Here is a 17,356-nt window from a genome sequence, read left to right on the forward strand (position 1 = left end):
GAGAAGTCATCGCGTCTCTCTGACTACTAACTCATACCTCCTTTCACTTTTTCTTCTTCGTGCTGCTCCACAACTAACCGAACACCTGGAACAGTGAGTGAACGAGCGAATGATCAAGTTTAGAAGAAAAATCTATAACAAAATTGAGATACAATCAAGAGGATTTCAAATACTCTAAAAAAATCTTAGCATCTTTTTTTGGGATTTCATGATTGCGTGATATAGCCTGTTATTCGATTTACTAGCGTAGAATGTGGACAGTGATGAAACCTGTGGAGACTCAGCTCAAGTCCCCCTTATTATCATAATTAACGAAATATTATTTGATCAGTATTTCACTGTATTCCATCGACGTGCGGTTTTATCCGAATCGATGAAAATTTTCACTAAAAATTAATAGGTAGTTACGTCGGTTGAGGGAGTATAAGGGGGTGTTCTCTAAAATGCAAACAGATATTAATTTGTAACCTGTTACTTACGTGCGAGGAGCTAATGGCGTGGGACGAGGTGACGTGCATTTTGTAAAATGATACGAGAAGATGGTATGATGAAAAAAATATGCTGTACTGATTTTTATGAAATAATTTTATTTTATTTTATTTTAAAAACGTTTTTGGCTAGTAATCGTCAATAAATGTAGCTAATGGAAAGTGTGTGTCCCAAAAACTTTTGGTGGTAGATCATGCGTGATGCTAAAAGAGTACCATTGTGTTCCTATGTTTTCACAGGTGTATCTCCACAATCAATCGTATGTGAAGAGTTCCATCCGAAAAAAATCGTCTCTCTCAATGGCGCGCAACACCAGAAAAATACCTTTTGAGATTTTTATTCACTAAATGAGTTCAGAAAATCGACGTACGGAGTAAAAGTTCATAAGATCTTGGGAGAAAAAAACCAGTTTACTCGTGTTTACGTTTAGTGCCACATATATTTTCACCATAAAAATTAATTAAGCTTTTATTGTTTAGAGAAAGAGAGTCCATAAAATTCTTAACTATACAAATTATAGTTCAGGCCTTTTCATTTTGCAGTTAATTTTCTGTCATTTTGATTTTGAAATTCGCATTCGAGGGGAAATTTACATAAAACGAATAACGAAATGAACCCAACGCAGTCACCTTTTCGATTACCTTGGTAACAGCCAATCAGAAAGCATTGTTTCGTCATCAGCTCAATTCAAAGATAACTTGTGTAAACCACGACCGGTGAATATTGGCTTTATTTTGTGAATGAATAAGTCAATACGGATATTTTACTGAAATTAAATCGCTGTAGGGAATATATACGCTCCAACACCTTCTGCCAGGATATTCCAAGGTAAGCCTCAAAAAGGAATTTTACTGTTAGAAAATTTGCACTATAGCTTTGCCTTTATTGAGAATTGTTTCGTCTAGCCATAGTTTAAATGGAGTTTAATATTTCTCTACCGGCCACATGCCGAATTAAGATCATATCACACCAGTGAAACTATCACACCATCAAGGAACTGAGCTAAAAAATAACATCAATTTTTCAAGTCTCCTTGAAAAACTCGGCGAAAAAGTCCTTATTTCGAGTTAAGATTTGAGAAATTAACCCCACGTTAGGCTTAAACATAATAATTTCTTTACGGAAAAAACGTCGAAAGTCGAAATTTTTAAATTGAAAAATTAGAAAGATCTACCGATATGGTCTCGCGTATTTTCAAGAATAAAGACCTAATAAATGATAAAACACTTCATTGTTGCATGCTAAAATTCTGCAGAAACTAGAAAAATACTTTTAAGTCAATTGGAGTTTGCTCGAAAACGGTTGAAAGAGCGAAGCTCTCTTTGTTTTTAGCAGAAGGTTGATTTGGAGATTAACTTAAGTTGTCCTCGTTTTTCTAAAGAGCCAAACTATTCATTTTACACACAATTTTTATTTACGAAAAAGAGATCTGGTTATTTATGGGAACCCTGTGTATAAGGCTCCCAAAATTCTACCACAGTCGATCGAAGCATGCCAGCATATTTTCGAACCACGTAACTCAAAACTTGAATTGAGAGTTGCTTTCGCTTCGATTCAAATTAAATCACGCATCAGAAAAGCGAAGGTCGGACGAAATAGATACCCTAGATGTTATCAGGCTGTCGAATGACAGTCGAGACAGAATCAAATTGGCAAAAACAACAAAGCAAAATTATGCGGTTACTTTGCATGATTTATATTCCGCCTCAATTTTATCCTTCCGTGTTCAGAGTATTTGAACAAGTTGCGTCGAGTGACATAAGTCTAGATGCATCAAATTAAAAGCATAGACTGTTTGGGTATTTTACTCCTTGGCAACTCCAGTTCATTTCAAAATCGAAGCACCTTTACCTATTTCAAACCGCAAATTATGATGTTCTAATTTTGCTTTCTCTACCATTTTGTTTGTTTATTTGTTTTTAGCAAGAAAAGCGAACCCTAATTCTGTTAGCTGTTTTAAGAATCAACCAAAAACTGCCTCACACATATTGGATGTGGCATGAGGATTAAGAACTTTTTTTTAATTCCATCGAGTTATGTTGTCTACCATCAACTGCACATCTTTCTTTAACCGTCCACTTCACAAAATGTGCAGGAGTGTTTACCATTTGCCGGAATAGACCGGATAGAACGACCGTTGAATAACGGTAGAAACGGTAAGTGTTTTTCCAAAATCAACAAACCAACCGAAAATGATAAAGCGGGCATTTATAATTCAGTTTCCAGTTATTGTTTTCCTTTCATGAGGAACTGGCAACGGGAAAAATGAACAAATAGTACAGAATTTTCCGACAATTCGAACCAACCCGAATGAAAGGACTACTTTAAAACGTACTCAACAATTGATTTTCCGTAAAAGTAACTATTCTATTTGCTTTCCAACCCAAATTTCCGAGATTTTCGGTTAAAAAAAATCGATTTTTTTTATTTATTTAAGCAAAAACAACTCTGGTCGGCATGATCATTCTGGTCGGCATGATCATTCGATGACGTCACAGACTTGACGTCATGACAAAAATTTATTACCAAGGCACGTTTTATTTCAGTTCAATTTTGTTGTAATATCCCTCTACATAGACCCAAAACAGATTCTAAAATCCAATTTCAAAATTCAAGAGTTCCTCTCAGGAAAGGTATGAAGCTTTAACAAACTTACTTTGTTCGCTGGCACTGCATTGTTGCTTTATGGGCGTTTATGTTGTTTCTGTTGAAGTTAGAGTCATTTCACCATGTAGCGTGCTAGCCGGCTTTGAAAAAAGAATAATTTGAGTTTCGAGACGAAAAATTCACTAATTTTCAATTCATAGCTTTGAATTAATTGTCCCTTTCGACTTTAGGTAACAAGAATTTAATTTTGTTCCAAGGAACAACTAATTTTGCATTCGGAAAAATCAACCTGTAGCAAAGAATTTCTAAAGAGAGCAACTCGATACCGTTCGTTCGTTATGAAGTGTTGACTACGGCTCGTTCAGAAGGTGTTTTAAGAGCATTTAAACGACTGTTTCAAGTTGTTTTTTCATATGACGCAAATTATTTCTTTATTAGTTTTTTTTTTCGTTCAAGACACATTTAAAATAAGATGAGTCTCATTTCTGGGTCGGCAGCGAAATTTTGACATACGTAAAAGCCAGGACGAATTTAGGCCAGTCCCTGAACTCTCTCTTCCGCGCGCCCTGCAAAGAGAGAGTCCAGGATAACTTGCATGCGCATGCTCAGAACGAACCAATCAGAAGCGAGGAGTGTGGCGTCACTTGCTTGGGACGCGCGCGCTGGGTTAAAAATGCTCGCTCAAATGACGAATTCATTTAAATAAGCGCCTCAAGTGCGGCGCTTATTTGAGGGCGGCGCTTATTTAAAATTTGGACACCACAGCGAATCTCATCTTTTTACAGTAATTGAAAATAACGTCTTTTGATTGTCAGTATTCGTCTTTTGCTGAATAGAGATGTGGCGCTAGCTGCCTTGGAAAAGTTCGCGGCCATTACAACATTTACAGCACTACGTATTGTAAGAATGTTGGATAGAAAACTAATGAACGAGCGGTAAAACAGTCACTTTGAACTGCAAAACATCGCTTTTGATAGAAAGAATGGGATCTCTGATCTTGGGGCGAGGACCGTGCATGAGAATGAGGCTGGTATTCAGTCCCTTACGAGTCCGCCGAGAGGATCCCAAGCATCGTACAGGGTTGTGGGATGCGGTCTCGCTCCAAACTCGTCAAATGGCTACTATAAACAAAAAGTTCTAGATGAGTCAGCCAAGCTGTGTCTGTTCGAAATTTCTGAAATATACTGCAACTCTTGAAATCCCTACCCTTTTATACTCTTCCACCTGCAAAAGAAGTACCCTCCCCACCCTCCCTCGGGCTACTAGTTGGGCTACGTGTTGACATTCAAGTACTAGATGTTCTATTTTAACCGACTATTAAAAAGCAAACTTTTGATTAGTTCTCCCAATCTCGCCTGCTGGCAGTCAGCTGAACAAAAAAATTGAACAAAACTTTAGAACGTGCTTTTAAATGGCTTTTATGCTATTACGTGGGTTTATCGATTCAGGCGTCAAATTTTCATTAGCAACAGCATATTCAACTTCCTCTTTGCTTTAAAAGTAATTCGCTATTTATATGCTTTTAACTTTGAACCCTGGCGGCTACCATGCATGTTATTATTATCTGAACTACTACAGCGAAATTAATTCGTATCACGCACATAAATATTTTTCCATAATTATTTCTCCGATCGAGTAAAGTTACGCAACCTGAAACGATATTTAAAATACCGTAGAATTCCGGTTATAAGCCCTGGGCTTATACAACTTCGTAAGGGTTTTTGGGTGGGCTTATAAGTGGAGGGGCTTATATTCGGGAGGGCTTATAAGCGGAAGGAATAAACGTTTCGAAAAGAGCCTCAGGAGTGTTGATCGAAATACGCTTTAAAGTTAAAGCGCACAAAAAAGCAACATTTAGCCCTGTTCAGTACTGTCATCCGGTAGAGGAGGGCTTATATCCGGGGGGGCTTATAACCGGATGTATTTTTTCGTTTCCAAGTTGATGGGGCTATAGCCGGGGGGGCTTCTAAGCGGGGAGGCTTATAACCGGAATTTTACGGTATTTTTTATCGAGGGGGGCAATCTCTTAGAAAATCCAGAAGTTGGTTTTTTTCTGTTCATTCTAAGCTTTTGATAAACTTCATGTTTCGAAATATTGCCAACCCGTGACCTCCGCGATACCGGTGCGATGCTCTACCAACTGAGCTATTGAAGCCACACATTGGGAGCGAGGTCAATTGTGAGTTCATATTTTCCCGTGAGAGGAGTGAAATGATGTAATGTATATGAAATGATTCATATATGAACTGCGGATGTATATGAAAGTGATAAATGATCGTCGCAGTGAATTTCCAATTAAATTCAGGACGATCATCACTTTCTTCGATCACCAAATATGTTCATGGTACGCGTGCGCCGCGACGGAAAAGAATTTTTTAACGAGGGGGCAAACTCTTGGAAAATCCAGAAGTTTGTTCATTTCCGTTCATTCTAAGCTCTTGTTAAAGGGATTTTACCAGATTTTTGAACAGCCAACATTTGTATTTGTGTCGCAGGAAACCTAAAACTATAATAGTCCATTTTTATTAGAAATTGCTGTATAAAAGCACTGAACTGAACTGTTAACGAACATCTTTGGCTGCTGATGGCTCGGATGTAAACGGATTGCAATTTGAAAAAGTGAGGCACATGTTTTCAAATTGTTTCCGCACGTCTTCTTAATATCGATATTTATAGCCGTAGCTTGATTTCTATCCGCAAATTAAGGTTATAATGTTTTTTTATGGGTTAAGTTGTCTACCACTAATTTCAGAACAGTTTAGAGCAAAAGTCCCTTTAATATAAAATTTAAAACCACCTCAGGCAAATGGAAAAGCCAACAAAATTTTAGAACGTGCTTTTGAACGGCTTTTAATGCTATCACGTGACGGGTTTATCGATTCAGGCGTCACATTTTCATAAGCAATGCAAATTTCATCTTCCTCCTTGATTCTAAAAGTAATTCGCTCTTTATATACCTTTAAACATCTTTAACCTTGAATCCTGGCAGCGACAGTGTTATTCAGTATTATCTGAATAAATACGGTGAAACCTTAGAATTACTACAGTGGCATGTATTCATATCACGCGCGCACAAAGATAATTTTCCATATTTATTTCTCTTGTCGTGTAAATTACGTAACCTGAAGCGATATTTTAAGTACTTTTTATCGAGGGCAACAAACTCTTAGAAAATTCAGAAATTGGTTTATTTCCGTTCATTCAAAGCTCTTGTGTAAAAAATTCTTAGAAAATTAAACAACAACTTGAATTTGTTTTAACCGAACATGACATTTTTATTGCAAATAACCAATTTGTAAAAAGGACGGTTTTTATATTTGTGAAATGTTTGCTAATTTAAAAATAAACACCTTTGAGAGGATAAAGCTCTAAAGAGAGGATAAAGCTCTACTCTTTTAAAATAAAATGTATCGGATGATTTTAAAGAGACCTGAGGCCAAAGACTGTGATGTATAGATATATACAGGTTTCAATTCTAAAGTAATTTGTTTATAGTGGCTTTTTTTTTATAATATCTGTAGATTCAATTCGTACGTTTCCAGAAATTGTTGAAAATTGCAGAATACATGTTCCGTTTGCTCTTGTCTTCTGGAAATACCCGGAAAAGAGAGAGTTTCGACATTTGTTTACAAAGCTGAGCGAATGAAATAACGCACAACACACCCCAGTGTAAACATAAAGGCAATATTTACTTTAAACTCGTGGTAATGTTCTTCATTAGTCCATTACATGAAGGAACTCTCAAAATAGAACCATGATTACGCGAGCGTTAGAGTTAAACCGCTATTAAACAGTTGTGGGCGTTATCAATAGCGAAACTCTTTGCTTAAAAGCTACAAGTTTGAATTCAGCACGTCGAAGTGAAAAAATTGAAATTCAAATCAGTGAGGTGTTGCTGCGATACATTAAATTGGTGTGAGAAATGTTATACGCAGTTTGATTTAATATGCATGACGGTGATTTTATTTAACATCACGTTCTGTTTTGACGCAGGTTTAAAGGTGAGCGACATACAACACGCTGCTCAGAACAAGGAAAATTTACAACAGCAAAGACATCAGAGAAGGACCACGAATTTGTTTCAAGTGCGCGCTGCAACGTTATGGGAAATGATATCACCCATATACGCGTTCCCATTACAGCGAAAAACAAGACAACAACGACGATTCCTGCGAAAGGTAATTACTATATTTTATACATATTTTTTTTATTTTCAAAAATGATCTTTATCATTGTGTTTTCAAGAAAAGTTTAAAACTGTATATAAACCCAGAGCGAAAACGCTGCAATTTGCAACTCACGGTATATGCATTCTAAACTACACACAGATTTGATCTTTAAGAAAAGCTTAAAATTTAAATACAAATGTGTCACGGTAGTTTAAAGTCATGTCATTCATCATTTTCCACAGCCAAATGAACAAAAAAGTTAATTCATGTCCAACGTTTTTTTATTCACATTTTCAATGTCTTGTAGCATGTATCCAACCAGCCCGGAACATTTTTATTTTAAATGTACTTCGATCGGGTATGAATGGTGCAGTGAATATGGAAAACCTTTACATGTGTAACTGCACACTGCCAAACTTCTACGGTTTTACTGATATTATTTTGCCTACGTATTGGAAAGAGGACTTTCCATCCGATTTTTCACCACATTCTAATGAACGAGGAGGGGACAGCCATGCTCGTTTCACATAACATGCTTCAAAATTGTTCAGTTTGACACTAAGATAGTTTTTTTTAGATCCGAATAGACGTAGAGCAAGCATGGATTTGTTTATAACGTGCACTCGCGTTTCTCGACTAAAGCAAGATCTTTTCAGACTGTAAGATTATAGGGACATGTCAAAAGCCCAACAATCTTGCCTGATTTCTCGCTATCGTCTTCGTTTGAAATGTTCTGAGCTTGTCCGATGAAACATAAGTCGCGGTGTCAGTTAATTTCAGCTGCGAGTAACAAAAAACCGTGGCAATCTGAATACGATCAAAATGAATAACTACAGCTGAAACTGCGAAAAAAGGAAATCTCACGAAATTATCCTTTATTAACGATCATGTCGGAAGATTTCGTTTTTGTTCCTCCCCACGCATTTTTCCCGCGCCAGATTCTCAAAATCGTGCTAAAACCGAATTTTGAAAATTGCACTGGCTAACATATTGTTCTCCCACAAATCATAAATAGTCTTTTTGATGTAATTCTGCATGAATTCGCTTTTAATATGTCATGGACAAAAATAATAATGCATTTTGTCCTTGACCTTTCACCAAATTCATGTTTGGTTTTGCGAAAAAAGTAATTTTAAAATGCAAATATGATTGTTTATTTTACGAAAATTATATAATAACATCTCTCCGTGAAATTTGAAATTCGTGTTGAATGTTATCTATTGATCTTGTATTACAGCATTCTGTCTTTTCTGTTTTTGCAAAAGCTTTAAGTTTAAAGGTTCTAAAAGGGGAGTTCAGTTTATTACTTTAAGGAAATACAGTTTACTAAAAATTAAGTTTTCAAAATTGTTTGCATAAAACAAACTTGATCGAGTTCTATTTTCCATTTGTGATATTAATCTATCAGTTGAAGAAAAACACTTTTATTTTCAAAGTATAATAGGCTTTCCATTGAAATCTCCTCTTTAACTTTTTTCAGTTTTATCTCACTCGAAAGGGTCGGATATCTTGCACTCATGCCATGAAATAATTATCATATCACACGTACATATGCCCCCACGCACGCCAGCACCCACGTTATGACGCAAGCAAATCTCCGGATGGCTATTTTTGAACCGGGTTGGTCTATTAATAATTTCTTCCGGAAGTTAATGATCACCTCTTTAAATATTTGCTTTACTTCTTTTTTCTTAATTTTTTTTAGGTCCATGCGAGTTTGAAATCCCCAAACGTTATGACCCGGATGAACGGCGAGATTCAAACCTTTCCAACAACAAAATCACCATTCAGGAAATCGACACCGCCATTTATTCTCATCCTGACCTGAATGAACACATGGCAGTGCCAGCACCCGAGCCTCCCCCTCTTGGGTCGTTATTGTTTGAACTCCGTTACGAGACCTACGAAGAACAATTGAATGTTCATTTGATCGGTGCGCGGAGGCTCCCGGTCAGGCACTTGGTAACCGAGCCAGGTGTAGCTTCGCATGGCGGTGTAATAAAGTGTGATCCAATGGTTGAAGTGTGTTTGCTACCTGAGGAAAAACCAGTTGTTGAAAGCTACACTCAATTTGGCATTCAGGATCCGCAATTCGACGAACATTTCTCGTTTAAACTCACGTCTGCGGAGCTGAACGAGAAAACCTTACGGTTCACTGTTTATGACCATAAAAGGCGGCATAGACTTACGCCCATAGGTCACGTGCTGTACTCGCTCAAGGGACAGGAGCTAGATGGCGCCATGATAATAGAAAGAAACTTAAAACTGAATTCACAGGTGAGGTGACAATACTGTAGTATGATTGGTGCGTGCGTGTCACGTGAAAAATACTAGAGAATTTTAGAGGTATTAAAAAGATTGTCTTACCTACTGGTAAGGTCAATACGACCAAGTATGGACTGAAGTCCGTACGATACTGGGCGGCGAACGCCTGGAAACAACTGCCAGACGGAATAAGAAAAATTGCAACACTTCAGGCCTTTCGCAATGCTGTGCGCAGCTAGATAGTTTCTTTTTACGAATTTAATACTTTTCGATTAATAAATTTTTCGTCTTGTATATACAGGTACACACATTTTGCATTAATTTTTTTTCTTGGCATATTAGCATATGTTTGCTAAGGGCCTAGTCAGCCCCGTCAGCTCCGAGATAAAATAAATTTTAAGCACCGGGGGTTTTGAGCCACAGCCCGAGACGGTAACCGGAATGCGAATATTATTGTTTTAGGTGCGTTTTCACCTCATCAAATGAGTTGAAAAATCCCCGTATTAGCATTTTTAACTTGACATCACGGATGAAAAGTCAAGAATACGCGCCAAAGTAGAGTTTTAAGTCCCACGACGCATTATAGAGCAGTTGTCACTTAAGTGTCGAAAGTAATACGCGTTTGCTTTGGTTTTGCACTACAAAGCTTAGTGATTGGTTTGAAAAGTTCGCGCAACTTTCACAGCCAATCAGAAGTAAAAACCCAAACCAATCGTTCTCGCTCGCGCATATTTTCCCGCGCTTCGTGCTGGCTACAAACCACTATATGTATTTGCTTCGAGCATTGATTGGTTCACTGGATTGTCCGTGTCCTTTGCGATTGGCCAGAGTGATTGCTTTGGTTTTGGTTTTACATAACTCAATTGAAAACAGCTCTAAAATGCTACTTTTCTTAATCACAAATGACCACTACACTAACTAAAAACTACAAGTAAGTAGGGAACGAGAATCATGTTATATGTTTTATACACAATTTCTAATACTCGTTATATTTGTTTTAACTTTGGTGTTCAGCTAAGTTGATTTCAACTCATAATTCCAAAGCTTTTTGAGCCTCCTTGTAGCTTTAGTACTAGTACTATTCCAAATACATTTCCACAGTTTTGTCATTGTGATCTTAGATCGTCTCGTTATTATCATTATTTTCTCTTTTTTCTCCTGCGGGTGTAATAAAGTTTCTTATATGTATTTTTTTCTTTTCCAGCCTTATGGCCACACCCGGGGCGAAATTCTCTTGTCATTAAACTATAACCCAGGATTCAACACGATCACGGTGGGAATCACGAAAGCTAAAAACCTTATACACTTTGATGCTCATTCAAACAGAGGTGAGTTGCTTTGTTTACAGCCCAACTTATGGTTATGGGACTTCTCTAGAAGAAAAACCATTCTTGTTAGAGAAAATGGTCCAAAGGAGACAGCCACTTACAGCAACACCAACTTAGTATAACGTACCCGTATCTCTGTAAGGGAATGCTATCGTAAGGGAGCAACCCTGTAAGGGAATATCCCCGTAAGAGAACATCTAGGGGAGCATCACCGTAAGGAAACACCTTATGAGAAGAACTCCCCTGTAAGGGGAAACCCGCTCCTATAGCTATGGGAACATCATCGTAAGGATCCACCCCCTTGATGGGTAAATCTCCGTAAGGAAATACCCCTGTCAGGGAACACCCAACTAAGGGAACATGCCCGTCAGTGATAGCATACGTAAGAGGAAACTGAGTTGTAGCTCCGTCCAAATGATGTTTCTCTCGTGGTAGGAAGCAGCGTCTTGAAAGAAAGCCTAGTATTGATAACCGTCTTGGTTGTCTTGCAGAATACTATGTTAAAGTCACAGAAATCTTCTCAGGACACAAAGTTAAAACAAAGCGTACTCCTGCTACAGACGGAGAGAGGCATCCAATCTTCAGAAGTACGCTCTCGTTCCAGGTCCCTGTCCAACGTCTTAGCCACACGAGCCTGGTATTGACTCTTGTGGGTCGCGGGAAGATGAGGAGCAGCAAGACAGTTGGCCGCGCTATCCTGGGGCCTGTCATCTATGGGTCCGACAGTGAGAGAAGTCACTGGGGACGAATGATTATGTCACCACTTTTAAAGGTTGAACAATGGCATGAATTGTATTTATAGCATTACATTTTTATTTAGGGAAAATTCTACTCAATCGAGATTTTGTAAATAGCTTTTATTAATTAGAGCGTGCGTGTTTTTGGCCAATATGTTTTACTGAGTTGGTTATCTGTTAGCAACGCATGCTTATTGCTGGGTTCATAAAAATATTTGAAATAGGTTTTCACCATTACGTCCTTTTATCAAAGGGGCACATCTCAAAGTAACTTGATTTCCATTTTCAGTAAAACCGAGACTACGGTTCAGTAAGCCTTAAGGCACTTTTGTGTGATAAAGGTTTTCTTCACGAAAGTACTGTCTTATATACTAAGCTTCCCAGGGGGGGGGGGGGGGGGAATTTAACATGAAAGAGTCGAAGATGCTTGTTGGAAAATGTGGACTGAACCCTTAAAGGAGACCAACCTGGGCGCGGATCAAGCTTTTTCTGACCTCTAAAACGTTAAAACGGCCAACACAGTATAATGTCGTTTTTTTATTTCTTTACGTGTGCAACCCCAAACGGAACCTCAACGGCTTAAAATATAAGCCTTCACTCCTGAACACCATAAGTGAGACCAAAATGCACCCCAAAGCGAGACGACGAGCATCCTCGTCCCTTTTCATATGAGAGCAAACCCCCTCCCCTCCGAGAAGAATAAACTTATTGAGCGGGATTGTAATTTACTGCCATAAATGTCGTTCTGGCTTCCTTCAAACAGAGCTTCTTCTTTTTAATTTCTCTTTGCTTTTAAATGTGTATTTGTATTATAAAGAAATATTTAAGTTGCATTTTTCCATGCATAACTTTTTCATAAAAAATTCAATCCATAAAAAAAAAACGACTTAGAAGATTGTTTCTTTGTGCATGCAATAAGGACTTGAAGCTAAACTTAGCGCATAGAACGAGAACAATTTTGAAACTTTTTTATTTTTTGCTGAGAATTTCTTATTTATAGAAAATTTAGATTCCAATATTTTGGCACTTGCCTGTTCAAATTGGCGTAGACCCCTATCTTATATATATCAAGAAAAAAATACGCCCACATATTATCCCAGAATGGTTAGAATGTAAGTTACTATATAGAAGATAAATTTCATAACAGAAGGGAATTGTGTGGACTAAGCCTAAGATTTACGTCTTACATGTCGTATGGTACAAGTTAGGAGATCAGTATGATATGGAGCGATTTTCACTTGAGTTTCCGAAGTAATTTGTGGTTGCTTTGGTTTTGCATTTCAACGTTTAGTGATTAGTTTACAAACGCGCGGCACTTTCTCAAGCAATCAGATGTAAAATCTCCCAGACACACGTTTTCCCTCACTTCGTGCCGGTTACATGTATTTGCTTTGAGTTTTCATTGGTTCACTGGATTGTCTGTGTCCTTTGTGATTGGCCAGAGTGATGACTGTGGTTTTGGTTTTACGACGCTTAAATGAAAACCGCTCATTGGTTATCGGTAGCTTTATTTTTATTATCTGCGTGTATTATTTTGTATGGAAGTGAAAGGAGAAATTACGCCGTAATCACAGTTTTCAGTAATAGTTTTCTTTTGCTGTTTAAGCAAAAGCCTATTCAGTATTGTAAGTCATTTGCTCAGGTAGTTTTATAACTTATTTGCCCGCACACTAAAAAATCTATTTATTTTGTACAGTGTTTATAGAATTTAAAATAAATAATGAAAAATAAATTTTAATCTCTTTTCAAAGTAATGTTGTTTATTTGTACAAAATGATCTTTGCGGATTCAGTTTTGAGCTGAATACTTATATTACACAGGAAGCAAAACTTTGCTGCACTGCTTGCCAAAACTTTTCCCTCAACGCCTTTCAATATTTTTGGTTGCATCGCAAACTGGAAAGAACAAATGCGAGGGCCTTGAGATTGTGTACAGCGACAAGACCTCGTCGTACGAGGCTCTTGCGGCGTATCGGACAAATCCCTTAGAAATCGTCGCACTCAAGATATGTTATTGACTGTGAAAATTTATTCAAGGAGGCACCATCCAGCTCTAGAGAAGGACTCTGCGGTTATCTCCTACCTAGTGAAAAGTTGTTGTCTGACGCAGCTGCGCGGGGGGGGATTTACACTGTTCTTTTTTTTCGTGTTTTTTTTTGATTTTAGATGGTGTTTTTTTTTTTTTTCTTTCCTACCTTATGTTATTTTTCCTATTACGTCTTTCGTACACCTACTAGCTAGTGTGTGTGGTGTATGTATGTATGTATGTATGTAAAAGTGAAAACTTTGTGCAGTTTCACTTTGCTTACAGTGTTTATACCTAATCGTACCTTTTTGGTACGCTTCGGCGGCATATCAGGCGAGTTTGGTCAAGCCATGGTTCGTATTTTGGCGAGACGCAGTCGAGCCAAAATACCCATGGCGAGACCAAACGAGCCTGATATGGTACCGAAGCGTACCAAAAAGGTACGATTAGGTATTTACCGTACACAAATTCAGCCAAAACTCCGGATATTTATCGCTCTGTTGAAGCCATGCTTGCAAGGTACGTACTGCAAATTGTGTTGACTAGGTCTTCATCACTTTTACCAAGTTCTTCTTCTGCCTTTTTTTCACTCGTTTGTTTAGAGTTTCATTCTCTAAATTTTCAAAATCAAAATTTTTTAGTCTGAATGTCTCAGTACTCATCGGCAAACATCGCACAATTGACGAGCGCGCTCAAGTTTAGTTTCGGCGGGAAAGTTTCTCTCTTTTACGACCGCTAAACACCATTTAATTTAAATTACGAAGTTCTGTTTTATTGGTAAACCTCATTTCAATTCATCGTACAGTAACACTACTTTACTTAAAAGTGACCGTGATATGGTGGCATATCAGGTCAGTGACTTGATATCGTAGGATATCAGGACAGTAGATCGCGCTTCTGATTGGCTACTTGCGAATTTTAGGTACGGTAATAAGCAAAAAGACAACCTGAAAAAAAAACTGAAGCCAAAACGGAATTGGAATTTTATAGGCTTTCTTTTGATTTGCACTCTATTTCTACTTATTCATCCGCTATTTGAAGTGCGCCCGTCGTGTTCTATCGATGAAATACGATAATCGATAAAATTGATTGTAATCGATATAAATCGATTGATATCGGAAATCGATGAAAATTGAAGACCCAAAGAGTTGTGAGTATCAATTTTCATCGACTTTTATCAATTTTTATCGAATATATCAATTGTCATTGGCAATATTAATAATACAATACAATACAACTTTATTTAGACAATCGTTTAATAATGATTTCAGATACATTTGCGCTACGCATTGGCAATTAAGCCTTACTCTCTTTACAAAAAGAGATCTGTAGTTCAATTGCTGCTTTTCCTCTAAATGTGTCAAAATTGCGAAAAACTTGATTAAAAGCGTGTTCAAAACTCTCTTCGAAAAGTCTGGTCAGTTGATACCGTGATACGTGGACAGCCCTCTTTAATCTCTGTGAATAGACGCGAGTTAACAACTCGAAATGCCTCTCCTCTGTCACCAATATTTTTTCTCGAGGGAAAAAGATTCCCCTGTCTTTACTGTAAATGGGCACTCGTGGTCGCCCTTTACATTAGCCTCTATTATTAACACGCTCATTTTGTGGGCTGTATGACTCGCAGGACTTCGGCAAAACCGACTAAGCGGACCGCTTTCACGCGGGGCTTATATAATTACAAAATGTTGTAAGAATTCATAAATGGTTCATTTATTAAAACTGATAATAATCGATAAAATCGAAACATTTAAGAGGACTTGAATTGTGAGTATCGATTTTCATCGATTAATGGAACCAATCGATATTAATCGATTGATTTTGATTGATTATATGAAAAGCCCTGGGAACGAGGTTGTCGATTCTCATCGATTGGACACGTCGGGAAGTACGATATTCGGCGAGAATTCGGCTCGACCCCCTTTGCCTTCTTGTCAGCGGAGAAGGCGGTCCTGGGAACTGGGCTTACTTTGATCGAGTGGAAGACTGGGACGAAGACTACAAAGCTCGACATCTGAACTCTCCTGTTTGCTCCTCGTATATTTTCTATAACACCATTTAGGAGAATTTAGAAATCGTTCAGGACCTGTTATCAAATCTGATCAGGCTATCAGATTCATTGTAAAAATGAAAAGCGGACATTGTAATTGATTGCTGAGAACTAAGGTTTAAATTTGATATCCAGTCTTGGATAGCGTGCAGCAGTTTAGATATCGTGCGGTAACATCAAGCCGAATTATTTTTTTAAAATATTTCACAAACAGACAGAAAACAAAAATCAATATTTAAACAAATTATTCACAAACATGTCAAAAGACAGGAGCCCATAGGGATCAACATTTTACAGAGAAATGGAAGCAGGAATTTGTTCAAACTTGATTTAAAAAATAATGCTCAGATAAACTGTTTTATTAGTTCTGGCATATTCCGAATTATTCGCATAAAAGTCATATGTTAAACCTAAAGGTTGCTACGGGTTACAACTTCAAGAAGAAAAACTGCAGCTTCAATTTCGTGATGAATTTTGACATAAAAGATAACTCAAAATGATAGATAAAAAGACTCGTTAATTGCTTCCAAGTGAGAATATTACAGTTAAAAGGGCACCGCCTGCCCAGATCAATTTTTTATTGGCTGATAGGGTGTCGATCAAAAGGGGACAATAGCCAATGAAACCGGCCAAAGGAGGGTCGAATTGTGTGAAATGGGTTATATTTTCAAGGTACATTATTATTGTTCCTTGTTGTAATGTTTCGATGTGGTTCTTGCTGGATTTCAATTATTCTGCTCTCTATAAGGTGAGTTAAAATTTTTGTGCCTAGAAATGTCGTTATACCTCAGTAAATTTCAGGTTAAGTACTGAAAGCACTCCGCTTAAGATTTAGCGTGGCAAAATCGCTAGTAATTTTGAGGTTTTAACTGTAGTCTGATAGCTTAATATAAAAAGGTCATAGCGTACTCAAAAGGGGAACTATACATACAAATTAAAGGTAGAAGACTTAACGAATCGAAAGGTGGGACAAAAGGTTATTTGGTTTCAATCTTCAAGGTCTGTTCTAAAAAACTTAACACAAGGGATCGGGAGCCCATTGTGATTCAGAGCACAAAATAAATAAATGGATTACACGAAACCTGCTTGCAAGGGTTATTATAAAACTAACTAGTTTTTTCGATAGTTAGCCATTGGTTTATGACATACCGAATATGAAAAGGCCTCTTGTAGTCAATAATAAAGGCAATCACGACTCATTTGGCACGTTTCCTAGTAGAACGTGCAGCGAGCGCGTGGCGAACACGACGCGCGAAATTCGCGCGCGGAAGGAGAAGATATCCCTCGTGGTTTCTCTCCGCTGTAATAATTTGTTCTTTTTCGAGAGTAATGAAGCGACCACAGAAACGGCTGAAATTCAGACTAGTCAGTCGTCGCATTTAATTAAGACGATTTGACAGTTTGTCTGTATTCACCGTCTTAAACCTCTGATCGCTATAGAATCCCGAGAAAAAGTCGTCTTTCTCGAATAAGCGGCCAGAGACGACAGCTGTAGTTTAGGCTAACGACTGAGGCGACATGTATCGCAGGACCAATTAACCAGTCATAGGCGAGCCATTTACTGAGGGGGGTTTACTAGCTAGGTTAACACGAAAGTAAAGTGAAATAATTTTGATTTTATGCTGTATTTTTCAGATCAATTTTGATTGTCTTACAACTTTTCGTTCGTTGTTATACATCAGAATA

The 17,356-nt window shown here is 37.7% G+C and overlaps 1 protein-coding gene across 1 annotated transcript; it reads left to right on the plus strand.

The window, feature by feature from the left end:
* Window positions 1-1,200: 1,200 nt before the first annotated feature.
* Window positions 1,201-11,840, plus strand: LOC144652596 (synaptotagmin-15-like). The gene is made up of 5 exons (XM_078512659.1): window positions 1,201-1,317; window positions 7,090-7,274; window positions 8,971-9,542; window positions 10,735-10,858; window positions 11,350-11,840. The coding sequence occupies exons 2-5, from the start codon at window positions 7,199-7,201 to the stop codon at window positions 11,658-11,660; spliced, it is 1,083 nt and encodes a 360-aa protein (XP_078368785.1). The 5' UTR covers window positions 1,201-1,317; window positions 7,090-7,198; the 3' UTR covers window positions 11,661-11,840.
* The last annotated feature ends 5,516 nt before the right edge of the window (window positions 11,841-17,356 follow it).

The sequence above is a fragment of the Oculina patagonica genome, chromosome 4 (assembly GCF_052425735.1).
Source record: "Oculina patagonica isolate OP01 chromosome 4, crgOcupat, whole genome shotgun sequence".
Classification (NCBI taxonomy): Eukaryota; Metazoa; Cnidaria; class Anthozoa; order Scleractinia; family Oculinidae; genus Oculina; species Oculina patagonica.